The sequence below is a fragment of the Girardinichthys multiradiatus genome, chromosome 4 (assembly GCF_021462225.1).
Source record: "Girardinichthys multiradiatus isolate DD_20200921_A chromosome 4, DD_fGirMul_XY1, whole genome shotgun sequence".
NCBI classification, from domain to species: Eukaryota; Metazoa; Chordata; class Actinopteri; order Cyprinodontiformes; family Goodeidae; genus Girardinichthys; species Girardinichthys multiradiatus.
In genome coordinates this window covers 49,955,607-49,981,356 of record NC_061797.1, presented here as the reverse complement: position 1 = coordinate 49,981,356, position 25,750 = coordinate 49,955,607, and the positions used below count along the sequence as shown (strand labels likewise).

The 25,750-nt window shown below is 39.2% G+C and overlaps 1 protein-coding gene across 1 annotated transcript; it reads right to left on the bottom strand.

Moving 5' to 3' along the window:
- Positions 1 to 253: 253 nt before the first annotated feature.
- On the bottom strand, positions 254 to 18,805 carry LOC124867268. The gene is made up of 13 exons (XM_047363637.1): positions 18,673 to 18,805; positions 11,444 to 11,649; positions 11,161 to 11,298; positions 7,866 to 8,004; positions 6,270 to 7,779; positions 3,197 to 3,338; positions 2,974 to 3,117; positions 2,661 to 2,719; positions 2,370 to 2,560; positions 1,888 to 2,291; positions 1,684 to 1,783; positions 1,209 to 1,404; positions 254 to 1,123 (listed from the first exon to the last, which is right to left on the bottom strand). Exons 1-13 carry the CDS (start codon positions 18,799 to 18,801, stop codon positions 987 to 989), a joined length of 3,495 nt encoding a protein of 1,164 aa, XP_047219593.1. The 5' UTR covers positions 18,802 to 18,805; the 3' UTR covers positions 254 to 986.
- Positions 18,806 to 25,750: the final 6,945 nt, after the last annotated feature.

Genomic DNA, 25,750 nt, shown 5'->3' with positions numbered 1-25,750 from the left:
CATATGAGTATTTTTATTAAGCCAATTAGAAATAACAAGTCCATATTTACACACAAAGGAGGAAAATAAAAAGGTAGAAATTTTCTTCTCCTTTTCTTCAAAAATGGATCCTTACAGAAACAATTAACATAAATTTGTTCAAAGCTGGCTGATTATAAAAGAACAGAACAACAAACATGTCATCTGTGCTGCCTTCTTCATATCATAATGTAATTGTTGGGGTGGTTTCAGAAGTAGGACCCAAATGCAGACAGGCAGGAGTAGATTCAGTTTTATTTGTATAGCGCCAATTCACAACATATGTTGTCTCAAGGCACTTCAGATGCCAAATAAAAAGGTTTAATACAAAATAAAAGAAACTCGCAGGCAGACATGAGACGGGCTGAACATGGAACCAAGGCTTTTGTGTAGCAACAGCCTCAGACATACTTGACAGTAATATGATGATCCAGCAAGGAATGAAAACACCAGAGGAGTATACATACAGGTGAAGCTAGGAGACTAATTGGCAACGTGCAGGTGGAACAAATGAAGCTGATTGCAAGCTGACTTTGGCAGGGAGTGGAAACAAGAGCCTAGATGGGCTGAACAGAGAAGCAATAAAACAATCTAACCAAAGGAAGATTTTACAGAACATAAACAAAATGTATGATAAACAAGGAACTAAAGTGCCACCTAGAAAACATATATAATAATCAGAACAAGAAACTAAACTTCCCATCACTTGGAAAACAATCATGAACAAGGTCCAGAACAAAACTCAAATACCCTCAGGTCATGATGGTAATACAGAACAGGAGAAAAACGTTTTATTCAATAGAAAACCACATATTTCAACTGGATCTTCTTCCATATTAGCATCAACAAACATAGCTGTTAAATAAAGCAGCTATTAGCATCTTTATTAGAAATTGAAGAGAGTTAATTAAAAATCACCCATAATCCCACATGCTAATAATCCAAGCAGCCTGGCAGACGCTACAGTTTTAGTTCTCATATGAGCGCAGAGGCTGATATTTGGCCCTGGAGGTTTTGGTTCTGTAGATGATCACACCACAGACCATCCCAACAGCAAGAAGAAGACATCCAGCAACTAACACCAGGTTCAGGTTCAGGTTGAATGCTGCAGATGAGAGGAACACAGTGCTAATGGAGTCCTGTTCACATTTTATCTCCTGCTCATAAGCTTCTTCACACGGCATCCTTACCTGAGCCTCCTCTGGGGTCTGCTGCACGCCTCAAACGCAGAGGACCCTGGGAAACAAAGTGCTTTCCGCTCTCGACCGTAGCCTCTCTCTTTCTGCGGCCTAAGTTGTTGGACCATGGGGAGTTGATGCATCCCTGCGAGCACCTTGTGTTGGGGTTCCCTGCTTCACACATCATAACTGTGCAGCTGATGTACACCTGAATTCAAGAAGCACAGTCATTAAAAGAAGCCACTCCCTCTGGTGGACAAACAGAAGATCTACAGTCAAACACCTTCAAAGCTCTTTGCATCAAAAAGCCACTAAACCTAAAGTTTGTGTTTATTTTAATATAGAATATTTTATTATTCAGTTTTCAGGTAAAAATGATCTTTTCCTTTAGAAAAAAAATGCATGCCAGAAATGCAAACTTTATTAATTTGGTTGGAATAACACCAATTCACTTAAAAGGTCTTTCTCAGTACGGCTTGTTCCTCACCTGATCATGCAACCCAATGAACTTGAAGGCCTCCATGCTGAACCTGAACTGTCTGTCGTTGGGGGTGGGGTGGATCTGCACAGTCGGGTCAACTTCGCACCTGATTGAAATCAAAAGCTCACATTAGCTGCATTAGATTTAAAGCTTATCAGCTTGATGTACCATCTTATGACCTTCTGAAGACCTTCTGGACCAAGGCCTTACCCGTTCTCAATGATGGAGTAGGTTGGCTGGTAGTTGGGGTTGTCATATGGCGCAGCTCTGCAGGACTCCACAAACATCACGGTGTCGTTGACGGAGGAGCTGGCGTCTATCTGCATGTAAATCCTGTTTCTGATGTCAAACTCCAGAGGGTATGAGTTTGGGTCGAACATGGCTCCAAACTGGTCATCCTGGTAGAATTCGAACTGGTAGGTGAACGTGCCAAAACCTTTCTCCCACACCCTGATGTTCTTTCTGTGCGCTGAGAGGCTCAAGGTCACATTGCCCCGTTTGGGGTACTGGCAGTAGAACCGGGCCTCCAACAGATGCTTCCTGGTGATCAGTGTGTTCGGGGCATCATCAGTCGTGGTGATCTCATTCTTAAAAATGAGGTTATCTTCATCTTCCTGCAGAGTAAAGAGTTCTAATTAAACAAATATCAGAGAGATTAGTCATGTGTGATGTATCAAAGGACCCGTTCTCACCTCGATCTGAGTACCACAGCCGTTGAGAGGAATGATGGCGACTATGTGAGTGCTGTTGGAGAGCCTGTCAAGGTTGCAGATGGTGTTGCTGGGGTCACTGAGGCGAAGATGATCCTCTTGGAGTCCAAAGAAGGAAGCTTTTTCAACCTCCACCTTCATTGTGGATTCAGTGCAGGTCACTGTGGCTTCAACTGGAACAAACACAGATGTACTCATCAGATACAGGATATGATTAAGAATAGGAGAAAACAAAGCGGGGATGATCTCCAAACTCTCACATCTTAGACTTACTTTGTTCCTTTCTGATTTCCACCAGAACACACCTCATCTCAGTCTGATAGACATAGGATCTAAATTAGGATTAGAACAAACAGACTGAAACACATTAGGTGAGCAAAATATATTTTTATCATAAATAAATAAAATAAAAAGGTAGTAAGTTGTTTGATGGTACATTTCCTTCTTGTCTTGTTAAAAAAAACCAAAATCCATAAAGTTTGTACTTTTGCAGAATAAGTTTCAAAACAGACTTGTCCAAGATGTCCATCATGGTTTCAATTTCTCAAAGTAATTCCTTTGCAAAAGAAATGAAACCTGGCCTCACCTTTTCACTGATCCCACAGCAAAGCAGATTGGGTAATAATCTCCCAGATCATCTTCAACTGGTGTCCACCTGATTTCAAATTCATTATGTGTGAGCCTGTGCTTGGTGATGTTTGTTGGTCCGCTGAAAATCAGATTATCGATCCTGAATGAAGAGCAAAGAAGTTGTGTTATTGCTAATCCTCCCTTCTTACGACCAGCCGTCAGTGAACTGTCTAACTTACAATGAGTATCTGGCCTGCGCTTTGATCCTGATCGCCAGCTCTTTTTGGACCTCTGCCACGATCCGTTCTCCATCTGAAGGTGTTGGAGCCACAAACTGAGGCAGGTACAGTCCCTCCTGGCATGAAGGAATGGGCGGGTCCACTGGAGAATAAAGAAAGACAGAACATTCAGGAACTACAGCTAAATATGCAAAATACATGAGACTCGGGGTTCTCCTGAGTCTTGTGTAAGGACTTTACTAAAGAACATTTTTGTTTTGTAACTTATTTGATTTCTGATTTATACATGAATAAAAGGCAGAAAGTGATTTTCTTTACTGCATAAAGCAAAGGGGTCAATGAATTTTAATAAATGTGTGTTTGGCTACAAACAGTGTATATACCTCCACACTGACTGGTACCGTGGTGCCAGGGGTCATAGACAGTCTTAAAAAGTCTTAAAAGTAGTTTGAGAGGTAGGCTTTGGGTCTTTTCACACCTCTGTTTTCTGTTTGCCATCTAGGATTGGAGGCCAGGAGGAGAAGCGACCCTTCTGGTAATGGTCTGGGCTGGGGTTAGCCTCAGGTCTCAGGGGTGGATTTGGGTGGTTTGGGGTCATGTGTTTTGTTGTCATGATGCGGGTTTTAAGTAGGACCAACGTGCAAGTAAGAAGATGCCAGGAGCCAGATGACTGAAAGTTAGTTGAGATTCATTTGCTCTCACTCGAAACCCAGGCAGGGCAGCCAGGACCAAGGGAAACAGAACCAGGCCAGGATACACTGTAGCATACAAGACCAGGCATAACCTGGTAACGGTAGCTACGACGTTATCTAACAAAACATCTAACATGACGAACCAGCAGGGAACTGAGGCAACAAAGGAACTTAAATGCAAACAGGAAATGCAGGGAAAAACAAAGAACAAGACCAGGTAATCAAGGGAACCTAGGAACAGGTGCGGAACAGACTGCAGAGAGACAGAGGGAGTGAGGCCAATTAACATAATAAACACAGAGCAGAAGGTAAACAAAGGAACAGACTAAGTAAAATAAACAAAAACACAAGCACAAAACATAGAAACAGGCTTTGCATGACATCTATATGTTCTGGTCAGCTGGCTCGTTGGACCAGGTGGACCCCTACTTTATTTATTTTTTATTTTTTTGGGGGGGCTCTGTCTCTGGAGTGGGATGTGGTCATAGGGGGACAGGGTTGGTGCGGGGGGTTGGGTTCTGGGCCGGGGTCTTCAGGCGGTGCCAGCCCTAGTCTAGGCTATTTGGCTCAGGCGCCAGCTCATACCTGGTGGCTGCTTGCCGGGGCATGGGCCACCTGGCTGTCTGGCCTCTACTGGGGGGTGGTGTGCTCTTGGGTCTTGGGTCTCTGGGTCCATGGGTGGATTTGCTCAGTGCAGCCCCTTGGGGTTTCTGCATTGTGTCGGTTGAGTGGTTCCCCAGGGGTACAACTGCTATTGATACCTTAAATACCCAAGGGTGCTCAGACATACACTCACAGGTATTTGGATTTAGATATACAGATATACTCTACATTGACCTGCGGTTGCCACTTTATATATTATAATTATTAATTACTATCTTGTACTTTTCAGTAAAGTTGTTGTTATTTATGCGTTTGTTGTTTGTCCCTGTGTTTTTTTTCTTTTCTCTGTATTTCTGCAGGTGTAGAAACACACTTCTACGGCACTGTTTTGTATTCTCTTTATCCTTCTTTCTCTCCTCTATTCTTATCTTCTCTCCCTGGTAACTTTTTGCCTCACCTCTCTCCCTTTCTTTTGTTTCTATTTTTTTCGCTTTAGTTTCCATCTCTTTGTCCATTGCATCTGAAATAATCCCAAAACAGTCTCTACTAAAGTTTTTTTATTTATATCAAGTGGAGCATTATAGCAAAAACCCTAATGCTCCACTTGTGAAAGTCAATCTATTGGGCTTCTTCTGGGCACTCAGCCACTGAACTTCTCATCTCTCTTTAATTTAGTATGTTCACAGAAATTCCAATGATTTTTCACATGTCAGAAGGTCTTGGTAATGTCAACTTTAACAACCTATTTTGTTAAAAGACTAAACTGCAGTCAAGGTTATGCACTTTACATTATAGCTTTTTGAATGTATGTATTTGTGTTTTACAAGCAGAGACACACAGGAAAAACTGCCTTGCAGACACCAGTAGTAGTAGTTCTAGAGACCAACTAACCCAACATGCATACTTTTGGGACAGTGGAAGGAACCTGGAGAACCAAGAGAATATCCACACATGTACAAGAAGAAGAAGAAGCATAGTCCACACAGAAAGACCAAAAGCTGGGATTCAAACCCAAGGTCTTGGGAACAGCACCATTGAGCTTCTCCTGTGTGTATCTGTGTTATCTTATCATGGACCCGATGATCTCTGGGCGTAAGTACCAGCTCACCTGGATCCTGCACGGATAAGCAGGTATAGACAATGGATGGAGGGATCCATCTATTGTTTTTTCACAGTAACTGTTAAAAAGCCAAGAAAGTATTGTTTAGTTGCTTAGGTAAACAGTCAGTCAGTCAGTCAGTCATTTTCTATCGCTTCGAACAAAGTGGCTCGCGGGGAAGCTGGTGCCCATCTCCAGCAATATATGGGCGGGATTCGGGGTACAACCTGGACAGGTTACCAGTCCATCGCAGCTGGCAACCTGTCCTGCTTAGGTAAACAATGAAATTAAAATAAATTCACTTAATTTGATTCAATATATTCTTGCAAAATAGTTGTTAATATAAGGGGCATTGTTGAATGGGTTTCTAATGCTTTCTGAAAACACAAAGCAAGAGCAGGTATCCTTGAAATATGCTGCTAATTTAATATTTTACTAAAAATGTATGTTTCCAAAGTTCACATGGATACACACCAATCTGAGATTAAAGTATATCTTAACTTTCAGAAACGTCTTCAAAATCTCCCTTTCATTACATGATTTGATTATTTGGATTGGCGTTAGTATTTTATTTCAGTTAGGACTACAATGCTGCTTACATCTCAAATATCTTTTTTCTTTAAATTTCCTGTAACGTTAGAAATAACATCAGATACTTATTAGAACCAATATTCCTTACCAAGGAAAGCGAACTGTAGTGGTAATTTACTGAAGGGGGATCTGCTTCTATGTCTTGTAGTTCTCTGTGTAGTTGAAGTTGTAGTTCTTTTGGTTCTCGGTGTAGTTGAAGTTGTAGTTCTTTTGGTTCTCGGTGTAGTTGAAGTTGTAGTTCTTCTAGTTCTCGGTGTAGTTGAAGTTGTAGTTCTTTTAGTTCTCGGTGTAGTTGAAGTTGTAGTTCTTTTAGTTCTCGGTGTAGTTGAAGTTGTAGTTCTTCTAGTTCTCGGTGTAGTTGAAGTTGTAGTTCTTCTGGTTCTCGGTGTAGTTGAAGTTGTAGTTCTTTTAGTTCTCGGTGTAGTTGAAGTTGTAGTTCTTTTAGTTCTCGGTGTAGTTGAAGTTGTAGTTCTTTTAGTTCTCGGTGTAGTTGAAGTTGTAGTTCTTTTAGTTCTCGGTGTAGTTGAAGTTGTAGTTCTTTTAGTTCTCGGTGTAGTTGAAGTTGTAGTTCTTTTAGTTCTCGGTGTAGTTGAAGTTGTAGTTCTTTTAGTTCTTGGTGTAGTTGAAGTTGTAGATCTTTTAGTTCTCGGTGTAGTTGAAGTTGTAGTTCTTTTAGTTATTGGTGTAGTTGAAATTGTAGTTCCTCTAGTTCTCGGTGTAGTTGAAGTTGTAGTTCTTTTAGTTCTCGGTGTAGTTGAAGTTGTAGTTCTTTTAGTTCTCGGTGTAGTTGAAGTTGTAGTTCTTTTAGTTCTCGGTGTAGTTGAAGTTGTAGTTCTTTTAGTTCTCGGTGTAGTTGAAGTTGTAGTTCTTTTAGTTCTCCGTGTAGTTGAAGTTGTAGTTCTTTTAGTTATTGGTGTAGTTGAAATTGTAGTTCTTCTAGTTCTCGGTGTAGTTGAAGTTGTAGTTCTTTTAGTTCTCGGTGTAGTTGAAGTTGTAGTTCTTTTAGTTCTCGGTGTAGTTGAAGTTGTAGTTCTTTTAGTTCTCGGTGTAGTTGAAGTTGTAGTTCTTTTAGTTCTCGGTGTAGTTGAAGTAGTAGTTCTTTTAGTTCTCGGTGTAGTTGAAGTCGTAGTTCTTTTAGTTCTCGGTGTAGTTGAAATTGTAGTTCTTCTAGTTCTCGGTGTAGTTGAAGTTGTAGTTCTTCTAGTTCTCGGTGTAGTTGAAGTTGTAGTTCTTTTAGTTCTCGGTGTAGTTGAATTTGTAGTTCTTTTAGTTCTCGGTGTAGTTGAAGTTGTAGTTCTTTTAGTTCTCGGTGTAGTTGAAGTCGTAGTTCTTTTAGTTCTTGGTTTAGTTGCAGTTGTATTTGTTGTGGGAGATGTCCACCCCTGCCACCAGGGGATAATGGTTGCTGGTGCACTTGTTGTAGGCTGATAGATCGCTGCTTGCCTCTTCATCCTTGCAATCAGTGGGGACTTGTGAGCTTTCGATCCATCTGAGTAGAACAGATCAACGGAGCTTCGTGGAAAGTCTTCTACCACCATCTCAAACCCAAAAGATCTGTAATCGGCACTGGTGGACTGGTAGCGTAATGTGCAAGAATCCTGATAAAGTTAACAGATCCTGATTAGAACAAGCCAATCCCTTGTGTTTTACAATGTTAACAATGTAAGTTAACTTTCCAACTAACCTGATCAAGTTGGAAACCTGGGATTGAATTGCAGGTATCACATTCTATATTTGGGACGTTCCCGTACCTGCACCGTACGTGGTCACCATCGGGATCAAACGATGCCAGCTTGTATGTTCTGGGACAGTTCTGAGGAACTCTTCATTAGACACAATAAGAAAGGTTGTAAGAAATATAGTGCAAACAAGCTCTCTTTTAAGGTTAAAATGACCCTTTCAGAGTTGAAATGACATTTCAGCTAACTCCTGCCTCCAAGTTAAGACATGTACATGCAACATTTCTGGAGTATTTCAAAAATGTATTATTAAAAAGCTGTCTAAAACTTTATAAGTGGTTTCACAATACCAGTTTACTTCTGTCCATTATCCGCTAGAGCGTAAGTATTTTTAATGGTGACGGATTCAACTGGTTATATTAGCCCCCCACCCACTTTAGAACACTGACACTTTACCAAAACCCCTTTACTGTTATAGAATTACATCATTGCTTTTGAATATTATTTTTTATTATTTTTTTGTGTACAGTAGGAAATAATTTATTATCGGTATTTTTACAGCCAGGAGGAGGCAGAACCATATGGCACTGAATGGACCCAGCCTTTTACTACCTGGGTTGAGGCTACATCTTCTTCTTCAAGGTGAGAGCTTTATTCTGCAAACTATTATGGTTACACAATAAACATGATGTGTCATTACAGTGTTACCATTCAGTGCTAATTAATTTTTGTCGATAAAATTCCGTCAGTTGGAGATAAAATGATAGAGTTTAGTTTCATTTCTTTTTATTATATTAATTTTATGCTGTTAAATGTCATGATCAAAGGCTATGTCATATGCAGAAGGAGTCCTACAGTGGAAATCAGCACTTTCATTTGACCAGATTCCCTTTTATGAAATGAAAAACACATTTGGCACAGTTATGGCACATTTGGCTAAATTGTGCCGAAATCCCAGCTCTGCCTGGCACATTGCCCTCTAAAAACATTTCAGGAACAAATATGCTTCACCCGATTCAGTCCAAATTTGCTGCAGTTGTAGTCAAGATATTGATTAATACAACCTGGGGGTTCTATCTAAATGAATTTCATGGTGTTTGTGCAAAGTTAATTTAGAAAAACGTTTGTCGAGGCTCAAAGAATTAGATTTTTTTCTTTGTTTAATCACAAATATATCAGACTTAGTAATATTTTTTTATGTCTTACCTTTACACAGGTACCAAAGGTTTGCATGTAGACCTAATAACTGTGGACCATAATTGATTTATTTAAGTAATGTAATTTCAGGCGGAAATTGCTCTAAAACCCCTCTGGGATTAACAGGTTAAGAAAAAAAAAGTACAAACGCGAAACTGCCGTCCTGACAGGTGGTTACAAAATCACCACCACCTCCCCAACCATTGTGCATGTGCTTCAGAATTGCTTTGCAGTGTCATTCAGTGCAAATACATGCATCCTGTGTACACACAGTTCAGTTTCTACGCAAATATCTGATGTTGCAATAGCATTTTAATGCATAATTTTCATGAGCACTGCTTTAGATGTTCTGTTTTTTCAGTGAAACAGGAAAGAATAATATTTGGGAGATTACTTCTTGTTCAATACAATCTGTGGACGGTTGTAGTGCATGCGGCTCTTTAGCGCCGCCCTAGTGGCTCCCTGGAGCTTTTCCAAAATCTTTGAAAGTTTAAAAAAATGGGGGTATTTTTTGTTTTAATATGGTTTCTGTATGAGGACAAACATGACTCAAACATACTTAACGTTTTCAAATGCTGTAAAATGTGTAGAATAAATATTACATTTCAACAATTCTGTCAATAAAGATTTGCGTAATATCCTGCGACACACATTTCTTTCAGCTCGACGTAGTGCCAGGCAGGTAGCTGTTGCAAACAAACCGGTGGGTGTGTGATCGGCCATGGATCCCAAAGGGAAAAAGAGAAAGATAGCTGAGGAGAACAGAGGATTCAACAGTTCTTGGACCGAATCATTTGCTTTCATTGCCAATGCGGAAGGACTGCCTACATGTTTGCTTTGTAATGAGAAGTTGTCAAATAACAAAAAGAGTAATGTGGCAAGACATTTCCAGGGAAGGCATGCTACATTTGCAGGCGAGTACCATGTTGAGAGTCAGAGAAAAGGTGCGATTGCATTACTTCTGGGGAAATTAGAGGACCGCAAAGATAGATTTAAAAAGTGGATTGCATCTCCAAACTCCACTACTGCAGCTAGTTTTGTTGCAACCCGGAAGATAATAAATGGTGGAAAACCGTTTACAGATGGTGACTATATCAAGGATTCATTTATTAAAATATCAGAGCACCTATTTTCAGACTTCAAAAACAAAACCGAGATAATACAGAAAATTAAAGACATGCCTCTCGCTGCAAAGACAGTTAAAGAAAGGGCCATTAAAATGGCGGGCAGCGTCACCAATCAGCAAGTCAAGGATTGTGATCCTGATTGTGAGAGTCAGTGGAAATAATCAGCACTTTTATTTGAAGATTAAAACTGTAGTTAAACTACTTCTGAAAAATACACACAGTACAGTAAGTACTTCTATACTTTAGTCTGAACGAAAAAGAAACACCTTCACTTTGTCGACAAAAATTCAACCCTGATTTTTTCACTTAACGAATGATATTAAGATTCTCTGGGTTCTCCCACGCACGTAAAGCTGCCTAATGCTGAGTGCGTCATGATATCCTCACTGACATGCTACATGAACTGGACAGTTGTGGATTTATTTCTCTATTAAACTCTGCATGTAAAGCTTCAATCGTTTGATTAGGAGATAAATTAATTAAAAAACAAACAATAAAAAAACAGCAACAACAGGCTTTTATGCCTTTTTGTACAATTGGTACCTCCATATGTTTTCACTAACTTGAATGGGAGGTTATAGTGATGTTCACATGGCAGACATATCCCCAATGTTTTACACAGGACTCAGTAAAATAGGTATAACAGCACCTGTCGGACTGTTGCTGGGGTTGTTCTAACCCCAAGTCAGACCCTCCTGTGCTCAACAGTTTGCAAACTGGCAATGGACCAATCATTAGGCCTATCTCTGATCTGATCTGATCCCTCTCACTGGTACGTCGATGTTATTGATGGATTTCTGTCTGAATGTATTTTTAACCACAGTAGAATATTTAATTTTTGTAACAAATGGGTCTAACTGAGATTAATAAAGTTTTCAGAATATAGTTTCACTAAACTGTATATTCAAATGTGTAACAACATTTAAGATTGGGAAAGGTAAATTCTGTGGTGCTGTGTTTATAGTAGGATGATTACCTGATGAAGGGCAGAACAGCAATTTTTGGTGATTTATTTGGTTTTCTTGTGTCCGACCTCGTTCCCAAATCCAAAAGAGTGTTAAACCTCCAGTTTTTGACAGAGTTACGGGTTGAGATCCAGCAGCAGCTAGCTGCCCTGATTTTCAAGAAAGAAAGGACAACATTTACATTAATTTATGGTTTGGTGCCAAAACACTTTAGGTATGAAAGGTGCTTTGCAATCTCTGCCCAACTGATAAATTATATTAAGATTTTTATTTTGATGAGGAGAAAATGCTCACCTGAACTGCACCGGTTTGTCGGTAGGGAGGCTCCAAGTCTCAATATTTTCTGTTTCGCACCATTGGCTTTTGTAGAATTGTGTATTGGTGCTACTGTCTATTTTAGATATTTGTCTGCTGGATGCGGAGCTACAATTCCCACTGTAACAGTACCAGTAGTGGTGGTTATCACAGGTATCATAGGTGTCTCTGGCTCGGATGGACAGCTGGTGAAACAAAAGACAAATACAATTTCACTCTCAACTTTCTTTACTGCATACAAAAAAATCTTGTTTTTTGTAAAACTCAGTAGTACATTATTGGATGTGTTAAGTTGGTATGTAGATTACAAAGTAGTGAAACTGTTTTGCTTCAAAATTAGAAGGAAACAAGTCAAGGTTCCTGCAAAATACTTTAAATTAAAGAATAGCTAAACTTCAAATGAACTCTTTTGCAGACAAAACATCTAAATTGGGCCTTAAGGGTGCTATCGTTACATTACTGTGCAAATATTGACATTGTCGAATAAACTTGTTTAATTCTGCAATATCTGGCCTAAAACTGTCATAGTGCTGCCCTCTTAGGGTTGAATGGTGGGTACTGCAGTTTAATTTTCATGTTGGTTATGAACGGAACAGCTTGGTTGATATGTAAATCACAGCCCTGTGCTCAGGTGTAGAACCATCTCACTCAGACACACGACCACGTGGCGAGTCAGGAGTTGGAATTGCAAAAATTGCAAGCATTGATCGTTAAGGTTTCTCAGGTAAGCATTTTATTACCTACTAGTTAGAATAGCGTTTTAATTTAGCTAAATAGATTATTTTGTCATATCAAATTCCATAGTAGCTTCAGTGTTTTTATGCTAGAAAGCCCCGTTGTGCTACATCGAGTTTCATAAACTCGTCAGATACTCCCAGAATTATCAGAATTAGATCTGGTACCACCTGAACATCCAGTATCATGGAAAGTAAACAGAATATGTCACACCAGTACTCTTGCAGTTCAGGACAAAGGGCATAGCTGAGTGATAGGGTAGCCTCAGTGGATTCACACACAGGGTTGATGTATCTGGAAACATTCTATGTATCCTATTCTAAGAGTGATATAATCTGTGTAGGACAAACAGCAAAGGACCACTTTCACCCTCTTCGCTACATTCTCACACTACTCTCCAATTTTGCATTATTTGCTGTTATTTCAGCTTTTAACTTTGTTCTCTTTCTTTTCTCTTCCTAGAAGCTACACCTGGCCTGACTCTGTGTCTACCTGTGACACCTTTCTGGAGAGGGGCATCGTCCGAGCTTCTGCTGGCAACAACTTAATGCTCACCCTCTACAGATGATCCACATAGCCCTGTATTTCAGTGTTTAACCCTTTCTCTCTCCTAGACATAGCTACTGACTGAGCTTCTACTGTAACTAACTCTATGTGCTCTCTTTCAGACTCTAACCTTGAAAACTGGCTCAGAGTTTATCTGTTCTTTCTTTCTAGGTGAAACGACTAAAGGAGCTACATCCATTAACATTTACTTTTCCTTCCCATAGAAAGTACTCCTGGATCAGTGCTTCTTTGTTCTCTTTGTGTCTCTGCAGATGGCCGCTCACACTGAGCCTGGTTCTGGTTCTGCTGGAGGTTTCATCCTGTTAAAAGGGAGTTTTTCCTCTCCACTGTCGCTACATGCATGCTCAGTATGAGGGATTGCTGCAAAGTCAACACCAGTGACTGTCCACTGTCTCTACATGCTCATCCAGGAGGAGTGAATGCTGCAAGTCACTGACTGGATGCAATCTGCTGGGTTTCCTTAGATAGAAAAACTTTTTATCCAATTTGAATAAATAACTGAATCTTACTGCACTGTTCAATGGTTAGAATTAATTGGAATGTATGAACCTGACTGTTGTGCAGAGCCTTGAGACGACATGTTGTGAATTGGCGCTATATAAATAAACTGAATTGAATTGAACTAGATGGACATCCCTGCCCAGTGCCTTTGCCAAGGTAAAATGGGGTAGAATGACACTTATTAGTTAGAATCCTGGCACAGGGTTGGTATAAAAAGCTACTCCAGGACAGAAACGTATGGCCAAACCTAAACTTTTTCAAAGCTGAATTCAAACCTGTTGTATGCCTTTAGGCAACCATACGAAGGATAACAAGATCTTGTACGGGTGGCTTGGGACAATGCATAATATTAAAAAGATGCCTGAGGTTGTGGAAAGAATTCTAGATGGGGATGCAGCCAGTTTTATCGGGGTCTGTCAATTTATTCAAGACAGTGCTATGTCTTCTGGCTAATGTTTTTGCTAAAATGTTTTGGTGCGTATTAAGCAATGAAATCAGCCTATATCAGGCCACTTGTTCTGGATCTTCTCACGCCATGTCACTCTCCATGTTTCAATGTGTAAAACTGAACTAGCTTTCACTTTCCCTCGTCCTCCTCACTACATGCCTGCTTATAGCTTGAATCCCCCCGCTTAATGTTAAAACATCAGATTTAGTTCTACTTTAAGTATATTAAGTGCCAGAGGCATACATGATTGAATATTTAAAATATTTAACGTCCACAGTGGTTTAGATATTTGTAATAACCTTCACTAAAATGTTTCGTTACTGTTTGAATATATGTTTGGAACTTAAGCTCATCTGCTTATTCAAGGAAACAGAAGTTAAAATACATAAACTGAGATGGGTGATGTTCCTGCTGTCAGACATAATATAGTGAGTCATAGTAAGTAATAATATAGGAATGTTCTGAATGCCAAATTAATAGTTTTACATTTTGTTGTTTGCTTTCTCTATCGTGAGACACCTTAAAAGTGGAAATCTTCTTACAAAGCCTAAAAACCTTTTAAATTACCCTCTCCGTTCATCCCCAGACTTGGTCGTGCCCCTCAGTGTATCTTGGCACTGTCCACTTTGGTGGCAATTTTTAAAAAATGTGTCTGGATGCAGGGTTATACTTTTACTGGTATAGTTCTACTTTAAGTAGATTAAGTGTGATAGACATACATGCTTGAATGTTTAAAACAGCTGGTTTTGATAGTTTTTATTAGTTCAATGATCAATCAATCAATCAATCATAGGCAGTCTGTTAACTAGGTAATCATTGTGTCAAGCAACCAAGTAATAAGTCAACTAACCAGTCAATCACCTAATTTGTCAGTTGATCAGTCAACCAGTTATTTAGTCAAGAGATCAATCAGTCAATTCATCAGTTATTTAATAAATTAAAAATTTAAGGGATAAATTAATTAGTAAGTAAATTAGAAATTGCAATTCTGTTTGTTTAGTATAATTTTGTTGAAAATTCTAACATTTTCAGCCTCTGAAACGTTCTATTTCATCTTCAAAAATCTAATGATGAAAAAGGTAGAAACTTCTAGTTTAGACAAAGACAGTTTTTCTTATATAAACCAGCTGGAGGACTACAGCTACATGACTTCCCAAGAACCCCTGCTTCAATCACCTTTAATCATTGAGGTCCAAAACCTGATTAGTGGAAAGTTTATCATTAAATATTTATTATTAGTTCAATTATCAATCAATCATAGTCAGTCAGTCAGATAGTATTTTTTGTTTTAATATGGTTTCTGTATGAGGACAAACATGACTCAAACATACTTAACGTTTTCAAATGCTGTAAAATGTGTAGAATAAATATTACATTTCAACAATTCTGTCAATAAAGATTTGCGTAATATCCTGCGACACACATTTCTTTCAGCTCGACGTAGTGCCAGGCAGGTAGCTGTTGCAAACAAACCGGTGGGTGTGTGATCGGCCATGGATCCCAAAGGGAAAAAGAGAAAGATAGCTGAGGAGAACAGAGGATTCAACAGTTCTTGGACCGAATCATTTGCTTTCATTGCCAATGCGGAAGGACTGCCTACATGTTTGCTGTGTAATGAGAAGTTGTCAAATAACAAAAAGAGTAATGTGGCAAGACATTTCCAGGGAAGGCATGCTACATTTGCAGGCGAGTACCATGTTGAGAGTCAGAGAAAAGGTGCGATTGCATTACTTCTGGGGAAATTAGAGGACCGCAAAGATAGATTTAAAAAGTGGATTGCATCTCCAAACTCCACTACTGCAGCTAGTTTTGTTGCAACCCGGAAGATAATAAATGGTGGAAAACCGTTTACAGATGGTGACTATATCAAGGATTCATTTATCAAAATATCAGAGCACCTATTTTCAGACTTCAAAAACAAAACCGAGATAATACAGAAAATTAAAGACATGCCTCTCGCTGCAAAGACAGTTAAAGAAAGGGCCATTAAAATGGCAGGCAGCTTCACCAATCAGCAAGCCAAGGACATTAATTCAGCTCCAGCATACCCAATTTCCTGTGATGAGTCTTGTGATGCGATCGATATTGAACAGGTAGCGCTGTTATGCAGGTATGTGAACTCTGATGGGCCACAAGAAGAAATTATCAAATTAATACCACTGAAAGGCCAAACATGGGGGGAGGACATATGTGAGACTGTGCTGAAGTGTTTAAATGACAATGGAATAAACACCAACCACCTGATTTCAGTGGCTACAGATGGGGCACCCAGTATGAGAGGATCACAAAAGGGGTTTGTGACTTTACTACAAAAAGCGTTGGATCGAAATCTGCTTGCATTTCATTGCATTTTGCACCAAGAACTTCTTGGACTGTATAGGGCTGATGAACCTTGCCATCGAGATGGTGAACAAGATAATTACAAAAGCATTAAACCACTGTCAGTTCCGTGCTAGAAGTTGACAGCAAATATTCCGATCTCCTGCTACACAACAAAATCCGATGGCATGACTCAAACGTTAAGTATGTTTGAGTCATGTTTGTCCTCCTATAGAAACCATATTAAAACAAAAAATACTAGCTGATTGACTGACTATGATTGATTGATAACTGAACTAATAATAAATATTTAATGATAAACTTTCCACTAATCAGGTTTTGGACCTCAATGATTAAAGGTGATTGAAGCAGGGGTTCTTGGGAAGTCATGTAGCTGTAGTCCTCCAGCTGGTTTATATAAGAAAAACTGTCTTTGTCTAAACTAGAAGTTTCTACCTTTTCATCATTAGATTTTCGAAGATGAAATAGAAAGTTTCAGAGGCTGAAAATGTTAGAATTTTCAACAAAATTATACTAAACAAACAGAATTGCAATTTCTAATTTACTTACTAATTAATTACGTTGCTTCGTTGCTTGTTTAGAACATGTGAAAATATTCCTGAAAAGCAAAGAGTTGAACTACCCGCAACTGGAAGATACCGAGTGGCTGGAGAAACTGCACTTTATGGTGGATATGACAAGTCACCTAAACATGCTGAATAGAAGTCTCCAGGGGCGGGAAACACTGCACTGCAAATGCTGGAAGCTGTTTTTGTCATTCGAGCGCAAGCTGACTGTATTCGCCAGAGATCTACAGCGAGGCACACTCTCTCACTTCCCCTCCCTGAGAGAGTTCAAGGAAGCCCACCACGATCAGACAATCAACAGTTATTATTTACAAGGTGCGATCGTTGATATGCAAACTGCATTTGGGAGCAGATTTAGCGAGTTCCGAAAGGAAAAAATGACATTTCTTTCCCTGTCATACCCCTGCAGATTGACTTGTCCTTGTTGAACAAATTCCCAGGAGTAAATCAAGCTGATCTTGAAATGAAAATGGCCGAAATCAAACTTAAACTGTATTATTTTAATTTTATTTACTTTACCTTTTCAAAAGGCTGCTGTTTTACTGCACTCTGTCTTTTGCCCAGATAAGGGGGGAAAGAGAAGAGGATTGTATTGTATTATTGAGGATTAAAGTAGACTGCATTTTATTTCCATGGGGAGGTCTGAAATTACAGGAGGCCTGTTATGTACGTTCCATTTTATTCGAATCCTCAAAATAAAAATGACATCAAAAATCTGATTTCTTTATTGAATTTGTATAATTTAATCAATGCAAAGAAACATAATACATTAATATTGTAATGGAAGTTAAACTTAAAGCACCATCGTACAACAGAATGGTGAATTGGTGCGTCATTCTCTCAAGGATGTGCTGCAGGGAAAATGAACATTTAATCATGAATGCTTATTATGTATTTGTAGCCTACTTGGTCATTTTGATAGTAGGCTAACATAGACACTTACAGCATGCGTTGCCTTCATTATCAGTCTTATATAAGGCTTTTAATTTCTTGCGGCTCCAGACAGATTTGTTTTTTGGTCCAATATGGCTCTTCCAACATTTTGGGTTGCCGACCCCTGAACTAGCCAGTCAACTAGGTAATCATTGTATCTTGGAATTGATCTATTATTGAGTCAAGCAACCAAGTAATAAGTCAACTACGCAGTTAATCACCTAGTTGGTCAGTTGATCAGTCAACCAGTTATGTAGACAAGAGGTCAATCATTCACTCAACCAAAAAAATAAATATTTAAGGAATAAATAAATTAGTATGTAAATTTGAAATTGTAATTGTGTTTGTTTAGGGAACTGTTCTATTTCGTCTTTCAAAATCTAATGATGAAAAAGGCAGAAACGTCTAATTTAAACAAAGAGTTTTTCTTACATAAAACATTTGCAGGACTACAACTACATGACTTCCCAATAACCCATGCTTCTGTCTTCTCTAATTATTAAGGTCCGAAACCCGTTTAACCAAAAGTTTATCATTAATTATTTTTAAAATCTAGAATCATTTTGTTATTGCATGATACATTTTATGTAAAACACATTTTGGGAAGATTTAGATGGTCCTCACTAATCTTAACTCTGAATTCCTGATGTAAGGGAAATATAACAGTTTATGGACACATTGCAGGAGCCATGGTGGACTAAGAGAAGCTAATCATTATCTGAACTCAACTGTCAAGGTCTCCATAAAATAGCTGATGTTTGGATTTAGAATAGTTTTACTTTGTGAATATTTATCTAGGCCGTGTGAACACATTAGGAAACACAAGGAGGAAATGAGGCAGTTAAAGTTCTCCAGGTCCAAGAAAGCAACAAGGAGGGAATGGTTCAATCCAACAGCACCCACTTCACAAGTGGCTGAAGATAAAAAAGTTAAATGTACACTTTTCTTATCGCAACATGTTGAAAACAGTTAAGATGAACAAAAAAGAATGTGTTAAGAATTCGGAAATTAAGCCGGTTTGAATTTCTCCCATTGTTTGTCACAACAGAAAAATGAAAACAGATTTTACATAAATAATAGCCTTCTATAATTATAGATAAACAGTTATTGTTCTCAACCTGAAACGATCCATCAGGGTTTCTTCCTTTGAAGGCGACGTTCATGGTTCCTCCCCAGTGATGAGACGCCGAGACCAGGGAGGTCAGCAGGAGAAGCTGAAGAAGGAGCAGCACTGTGGAGGACATCATTGTGCTCTAAGCTCAACTCGATCTCCACATTCACCTGCACCATCCTAAATATACCTGTCTCCTCAAGGAAGTCCGGGTGAAGGAATGTATACTAGCTTAGAACAATATGGCAGCTGCAGAACTGGTTTGAAAAAATAATTAAGACTGACATATTTCACTGTAATTGCGTGGTTCACCCATCAACTTGACACACAAAATGAAATTTCTCAGTTTATGAAGCCTGAAAAGACACTTCAGCTTTACCAGGAACAATGGAGGCATGATGATTACACCTTGGGGGAAGATGATGGATATATTTTAGTTTTTGTTCCCATTTCCTTAAAACTATAAACATCAAACATTAAATACTAACCCATAATTATATAGATTGTAAAACCTCAAAGTCCGTGAATTCTGTCAGAAGGAGTGGCTCTAGGAGCTAGACCTGAATACAGACGGGCAGGCAGAAGCAGTTAGGTGAGTAAAAAGTGTTTAAATCAAAAAATGAAAAGCTTACGGGCTGACATAAGGTAGCAGAAACAGACACGGACTTGACATAGATGGGAAAACCAGTCATGGATCAGGAGAGCAAACAGTATTCTGCAGCGAGGAGCAAACAGAACAGACGAGTATATATAGTGGCTGGCGCAGGAAAAAACAAAGAGGCTCAACTGGCATGAAGCAGGTAAACTAAATAAAGCTGATTATCAAGTAGCACCAATGAAACCAAATAAATATGATTGACATCAGGATGAACTGCCTTCCCCTCAAGTTCATTGTGTAAAAATCAGCATAATTTCCCCAAAAGTTTTAAAAAAATTTGATTTCCAGTCATTTCATTTTCACTTAAACACTTTCATCTATATCGACGTACAACTAGCACATTTAATTGTGCTTATTGTGTATAGATACTATCTCAGTGTCAAAGGTGTTAAAAAGTTGTAAAGGTTAAAATATTTAACGTCCACAGTGGTTCAGATATTTGTAATAACCTTCACTAAAATGTTTAGTTGTTGTTTGAATATACACTACTCAAAAAAATAAAGGGAACACTCAAAAAACACATCCTAGATCTGAATGAATGAAATATTCTCATTGAATACTTTGTTCTGTACAAAGTTAAATGTGCTGACAACAAAATCACACAAAAATCATCAATGGAAATCAAATTTATTAACCAATGGAGGCCTGGATTTGGAGTCACACAGAATTAAAGTGGAAAAACACACTAGAGGCTGATCCAACTTTGATGTAATGTCCTTAAAACAAGTCAAAATGAGGCTCAGTATTGTGTGTGACCTCCACGTGTCTGTATGAACCTCCCTACAACGCCTGGACATGCTCCTGATGAGACGGTGGATGGTCTCCTGAGGGATCTCCTCCCAGACCTGGACTAAAGCATCCGCCAACTCCTGGACAGTCTGTGGTGCAACGTGACGTTGGTGGATGGAGAGAGACATGATGTCCCAGATGTGCTCTGATCGGATTCAGGTCTGGGAAACGGGCGGGCCAGTCCATAGCTTCAATGTCTTCATCTTGCAGGAACTGCTGACACACTCCAGCCGCATGAGGTCTAGCATTGTCCTGCATTAGGAGGAACCCAGGGCCGACCGCACCAGCATATGGTCTCACAAGGGGTCTGCGGACCTCATCTCGGTACCTAATGGCAGTCAGGCTACCTTTGGCGAGCTCATGGAGGGTCATGCAGCCCTCCAAAGAAATGCCACCCCACACCATTACCCCACACTGCCAAACTGGTCATGCTAAAAGATGTTGCAGGCAGCAGATCTCTCTCCACGGTGTCTCCAGACTCTGTCCCGTCTGTCACATGTGCTCAGTGTGAACCTGCTTTCATCTGTGAAGACCACAGGGCACCAGTGGCGAATTTGCCAATCCTGGTCTCTGGTATATGCCAAGCGTCCTGCACGGTGTTGGGCTGTGAGCACAACCCCCATTTGTGGACGTCGGGCCCTCATACCATCCTCATGGAGTCGGTTTCTAACTGTTTGTGCAGACACATGCACATTTGTGGCCTGCTGGAGGTCATTTTGCAGGGCTCTGGCAATGCTCCTCCTGTTCCTCCTTGCACTAAGGTGGAGGTAGCGGTCCTGCTGCTAGGTTGTTGTCCTCCTACGGCCTCCTCCACGTCTCCTGGTGTACTGGCCTGTCTCCTGGTAGCTCCTCCAAGCTCTGGACACTACGCTGACAGACACAGCAAACCTTCTTGCCACAGCTTCCATTGATGTTCCATCCTGGATGAGCTGCACTACCTGAGCCACTTGTGTGGGTTGTAGAGTCCGTCTTATGCTACCACGAGTGTGAAAGCACCACCAACATTCAAAAGTGACCAAAACATCAGCCAGAAAGCATCGGTACTGAGAAGTGGTCTGTGGTCCCCACCTGCAGAACCACTCCTTTATTGAGTGTCTTGCTAATCACCAAAGATTTCCCCCTGTTGTCTTTTTCATTTGAACAACAAGATGTGAAATTGATTGTTAATCAGTGTTGCTTCCTAAGTGGACAGTTTGATTTCACAGAAGTTTGATTTACTTGGAGTTATGTTGTGTTGTTTAAGTGTTCCCTTTATTTCTTGAGCTGTGTATTTTTGGAACTTAAGCTCATCTGCTTATTCAAGGAAACAGAAGTTAAAATACATAAACTGAGATGGGTGATGTTTCTGCTGTCAGACATAATATAGTGAGTCATAGTAAGTAATAATGTAGGAATGTTCTGAATGTCAAATTAATAGTTTTACATTTTGTTGTTTGCTTTCTCTATCGTGAGACACCTTAAAAGTGGAAATCTTCTTACAAAGCCTAAAAACCTTTTAAATTACCCTCTCCGTTCATCCCCAGACTTGGTCGTGCCCCTCAGTGTATCTTGGCACTGTCCACTTTGGTGGCAATTTTTAAAAAATGTGTCTGGATGCAGGGTTATACTTTTACTGGTTTAGTTCTACTTTAAGTAGATTAAGTGTGATAGACATACATGCTTGAATGTTTAAAACAGCTGGTTTTGATAGTTTTTATTAGTTCAATTATCAATCAATCAATCAATCATAGGCAGTCTGTTAACTAGGTAATCATTGTGTCAAGCAACCAAGTAATAAGTCAACTAACCAGTCAATCACCTAATTTGTCAGTTGATCAGTCAACCAGTTATTTAGTCAAGAGATCAATCAGTCAATTCATCAGTTATTTAATAAATTAAAAATTTAAGGGATAAATTAATTAGTAAGTAAATTAGAAATTGCAATTCTGTTTGTTTAGTATAATTTTGTTGAAAATTCTAACATTTTCAGCCTCTGAAACTTTCTATTTCATCTTCAAAAATCTAATGATGAAAAAGGTAGAAACTTCTAGTTTAGACAAAGACAGTTTTTCTTATATAAACCAGCTGGAGGACTACAGCTACATGACTTCCCAAGAACCCCTGCTTCAATCACCTTTAATCATTGAGGTCCAAAACCTGATTAGTGGAAAGTCAGTCAGTCAGTCATTTTCTACCACTTATTCCATAGTGGGTCACAGGGTAGCTGGTGCCCATCTCCAGCAGTCCATGGGCGAGAGGCGGGGTACACCCTAGACAGGTCGCCGGTCCATTGCAGGGCAACACTCTGACTCTGTGTCTACCTGTGACACCTTTCTGGAGAGGGGAATCGTCCGAGCTTCTGCTGGCAACAACTTAATGCTCACCCTCTACAGATGATCCACATAGCCCTGTATTTCAGTGTTTAACCCTTTCTCTCTCCTAGACATGGCTACTGACTGAGCTTCTACTGTAACTAACTCTATGTTCTCTCTTTCAGACTCTAACCTTGAAAACTGGCTCAGAGTTTATCTGTTCTTTCTTTCTAGATGAAACGACTAAAGGAGCTACATCCATTAACATTTACTTTTCCTTCCCATAGAAAGTATTCCTGGATCAGTGCTTCTTTGTTCTCTTTGTGTCTCTGCTCTGTTCTCTCAAACCCCCAGTCAGTCGTGGCAAATGGCCGCTCACACTGAGCCTGGTTCTGGTTCTGCTGGAGGTTTCATCCTGTTAAAAGGGAGTTTTTCCTCTCCACTGTCGCTACATGCATGCTCAGTATGAGGGATTGCTGCAAAGTCAACGCCAGTGACTGTCCACTGTCTCTACATGCTCATCCAGGAGGAGTGAATGCTGCAAGTCACTGACTGGATGCAATCTGCTGGGTTTCCTTAGATAGAAAAACTTTTTATCCAATTTGAATAAATAACTGAATCTTACTGCACTGTTCAATGATTAGGATTAATTGGAATGTATGAACCTGACTGTTGTGAAGAGCCTTGAGACGACATGTTGTGAATTGGCGCTATATAAATAAACTGAATTGAATTGAACTAGATGGACATCCCTGCCCAGTGCCTTTGCCAAGGTAAAATGGGGTAGAATGACACTTATTAGTTAGAATCCTGGCACAGGGTTGGTATAAAAAGCTACTCCAGGACAGAAACGTATGGCCAAACCTAAACTTTTTCAAAGCTGAATTCAAACCTGTTGTATGCCTTTTAGACAACCATACGAAGGATAACAAGATCTTGTACGGGTGGCTTGGGACAATGCATAATATTAAAAAGATGCCTGAGGTTGTGGAAAGAATTCTAGATGGGGATGCAGCCAGTTTTATCGGGGTCTGTCAATTTATTCAAGACAGTGCTATGTCTTCTGGCTAATGTTTTTGCTAAAATGTTTTGGTACGTATTAAGCAATGAAATCAGCCTATATCAGGCCACTTGTTCTGGATCTTCTCACGCCATGTCACTCTCCATGTTTCAATGTGTAAAACTGAACTAGCTTTCACTTTCCCTCGTCCTCCTCACTACATGCCTGCTTATAGCTTGAATCCCCCCGCTTAATGTTAAAACATCAGATTTAGTTCTACTTTAAGTATATTAAGTGCCAGAGGCATACATGATGGAATATTTAAAATATTTAACGTCCACAGTGGTTTAGATATTTGTAATAACCTTCACTAAAATGTTTCGTTACTGTTTGAATATATGTTTGGAACTTAAGCTCATCTGCTTATTCAAGGAAACAGAAGTTAAAATACATAAACTGAGATGGGTGATGTTTCTGCTGTCAGACATAATATAGTGAGTCATAGTAAGTAATAATTAAGGAATGTTCTGAATGCCAAATTAATAGTTTTACATTTTGTTGTTTGCTTTCTCTATCGTGAGACACCTTAAAAGTGGAAATCTTCTTACAAAGCCTAAAAACCTTTTAAATTACCCTCTCCGTTCATCCCCAGACTTGGTCGTGCCCCTCAGTGTATCTTGGCACTGTCCACTTTGGTGGCAATTTTTAAAAAATGTGTCTGGATGCAGGGTTATACTTTTACTGGTATAGTTCTACTTTAAGTAGATTAAGTGTGATAGACATACATGCTTGAATGTTTAAAACAGCTGGTTTTGATAGTTTTTATTAGTTCAATGATCAATCAATCAATCAATCATAGGCAGTCTGTTAACTAGGTAATCATTGTGTCAAGCAACCAAGTAATAAGTCAACTAACCAGTCAATCACCTAATTTGTCAGTTGATCAGTCAACCAGTTATTTAGTCAAGAGATCAATCAGTCAATTCATCAGTTATTTAATAAATTAAAAATTTAAGGGATAAATTAATTAGTAAGTAAATTAGAAATTGCAATTCTGTTTGTTTAGTATAATTTTGTTGAAAATTCTAACATTTTCAGCCTCTGAAACTTTCTATTTCATCTTCAAAAATCTAATGATGAAAAAGGTAGAAACTTCTAGTTTAGACAAAGACAGTTTTTCTTATATAAACCAGCTGGAGGACTACAGCTACATGACTTCCCAAGAACCCCTGCTTCAATCACCTTTAATCATTGAGGTCCAAAACCTGATTAGTGGAAAGTTTATCATTAAATATTTTTAAAATCTACAATCCTTTTTGTGATTGCTTAACAAATCAAAAAACTATTTTTGGAAAGATTTAGATGGTCCTCGCTCATCTTTTTCCTATACTTTTCCATAAAGGGAAAGCTAAAATCAATATGTAAAACATGGTTTAAAGGCATTTAAATCGCAGGTTTCCAGATAATTTGGAGCTACTTCAAAGAATGATGGAATATAGCAAAGCCCCAAATCAACTGTGTGGAAACATTTGAGGTAACATTGAAAAGGAAACGTTTTTTCTATTCAATCAGAATAAGCAACAAATCTGAGTTTGTATGTAGTTAAAAATGCTGAATTACTTTTAAAACTATTTGTGTGTCAATGACAAACTACAATAAGACATTTTGTTCATGATGTTACATGAAACCTTGATGCAAATTCAGAGATTCAGAGGTTATGTTTGTCTGCATTTTTGGTTCAGGCACCAGTTCCTCAATGAGGAAAGCCATCCTCTAACCTCATGATGTTCTGGGCTGTGCTGAACATGGAAACACAGCATACATCAAGGGTAGGTGGGAAAAGGAGGCCGGACTGAATTCCTGATGTAAGGAGATGGAAGCAAATATGTAGTTTTTAATGGACCTCAACTTGTTCTTGAAGAACATAATGAGATATTCTAAGACTCCCAGCCAGAACAAATATAACAGTTTATGGACATATTGCAGGAGCCATGGTGGACTAAGAGAAGCTAATCATTATCTGAACCCAAAAGTCAAGATCTGGCTCAATCCGGCAGCACAGCAGGTGTAGCTGAAGAAGGAGCAGCACTGTGGAAGACATCATAGTGCTCTCAACTCTACCTCCAGCAATGATACTCACATTCACCTGCAGCATTTTAAAAGCACCTGTCTGAGCAGAGATGTGCTCAGCGTGATGGAATTTATACCATAGTTTAGAGCTATAAGGCAGCTGCAGAACTGGTTTGATGGAGCAATCAGGATATACACATTTTACTGTAATTCTATCCACACCCACACATAACGAAACTTCATATTTCTCAATTCCTGAAGCACACAGATGTGTCAC

Bases quoted from the DNA above. Each gene is read 5' to 3' on its own strand.
- LOC124867268 (XM_047363637.1), bottom strand. From the start codon at position 18,801: ATGATGTCCTCCACAGTGCTGCTCCTTCTTCAGCTTCTCCTGCTGACC. The intron at 11,299-11,443 runs GTGAGCATTTTC...CTTGAAAATCAG, and splicing joins GACAAACCGGTGCAGTTCAG to GGCAGCTAGCTGCTGCTGGA. The intron at 1,784-1,887 runs GTAAGGCCTTGG...GATTTCAATCAG, and splicing joins TACTCCATCATTGAGAACGG to GTGCGAAGTTGACCCGACTG.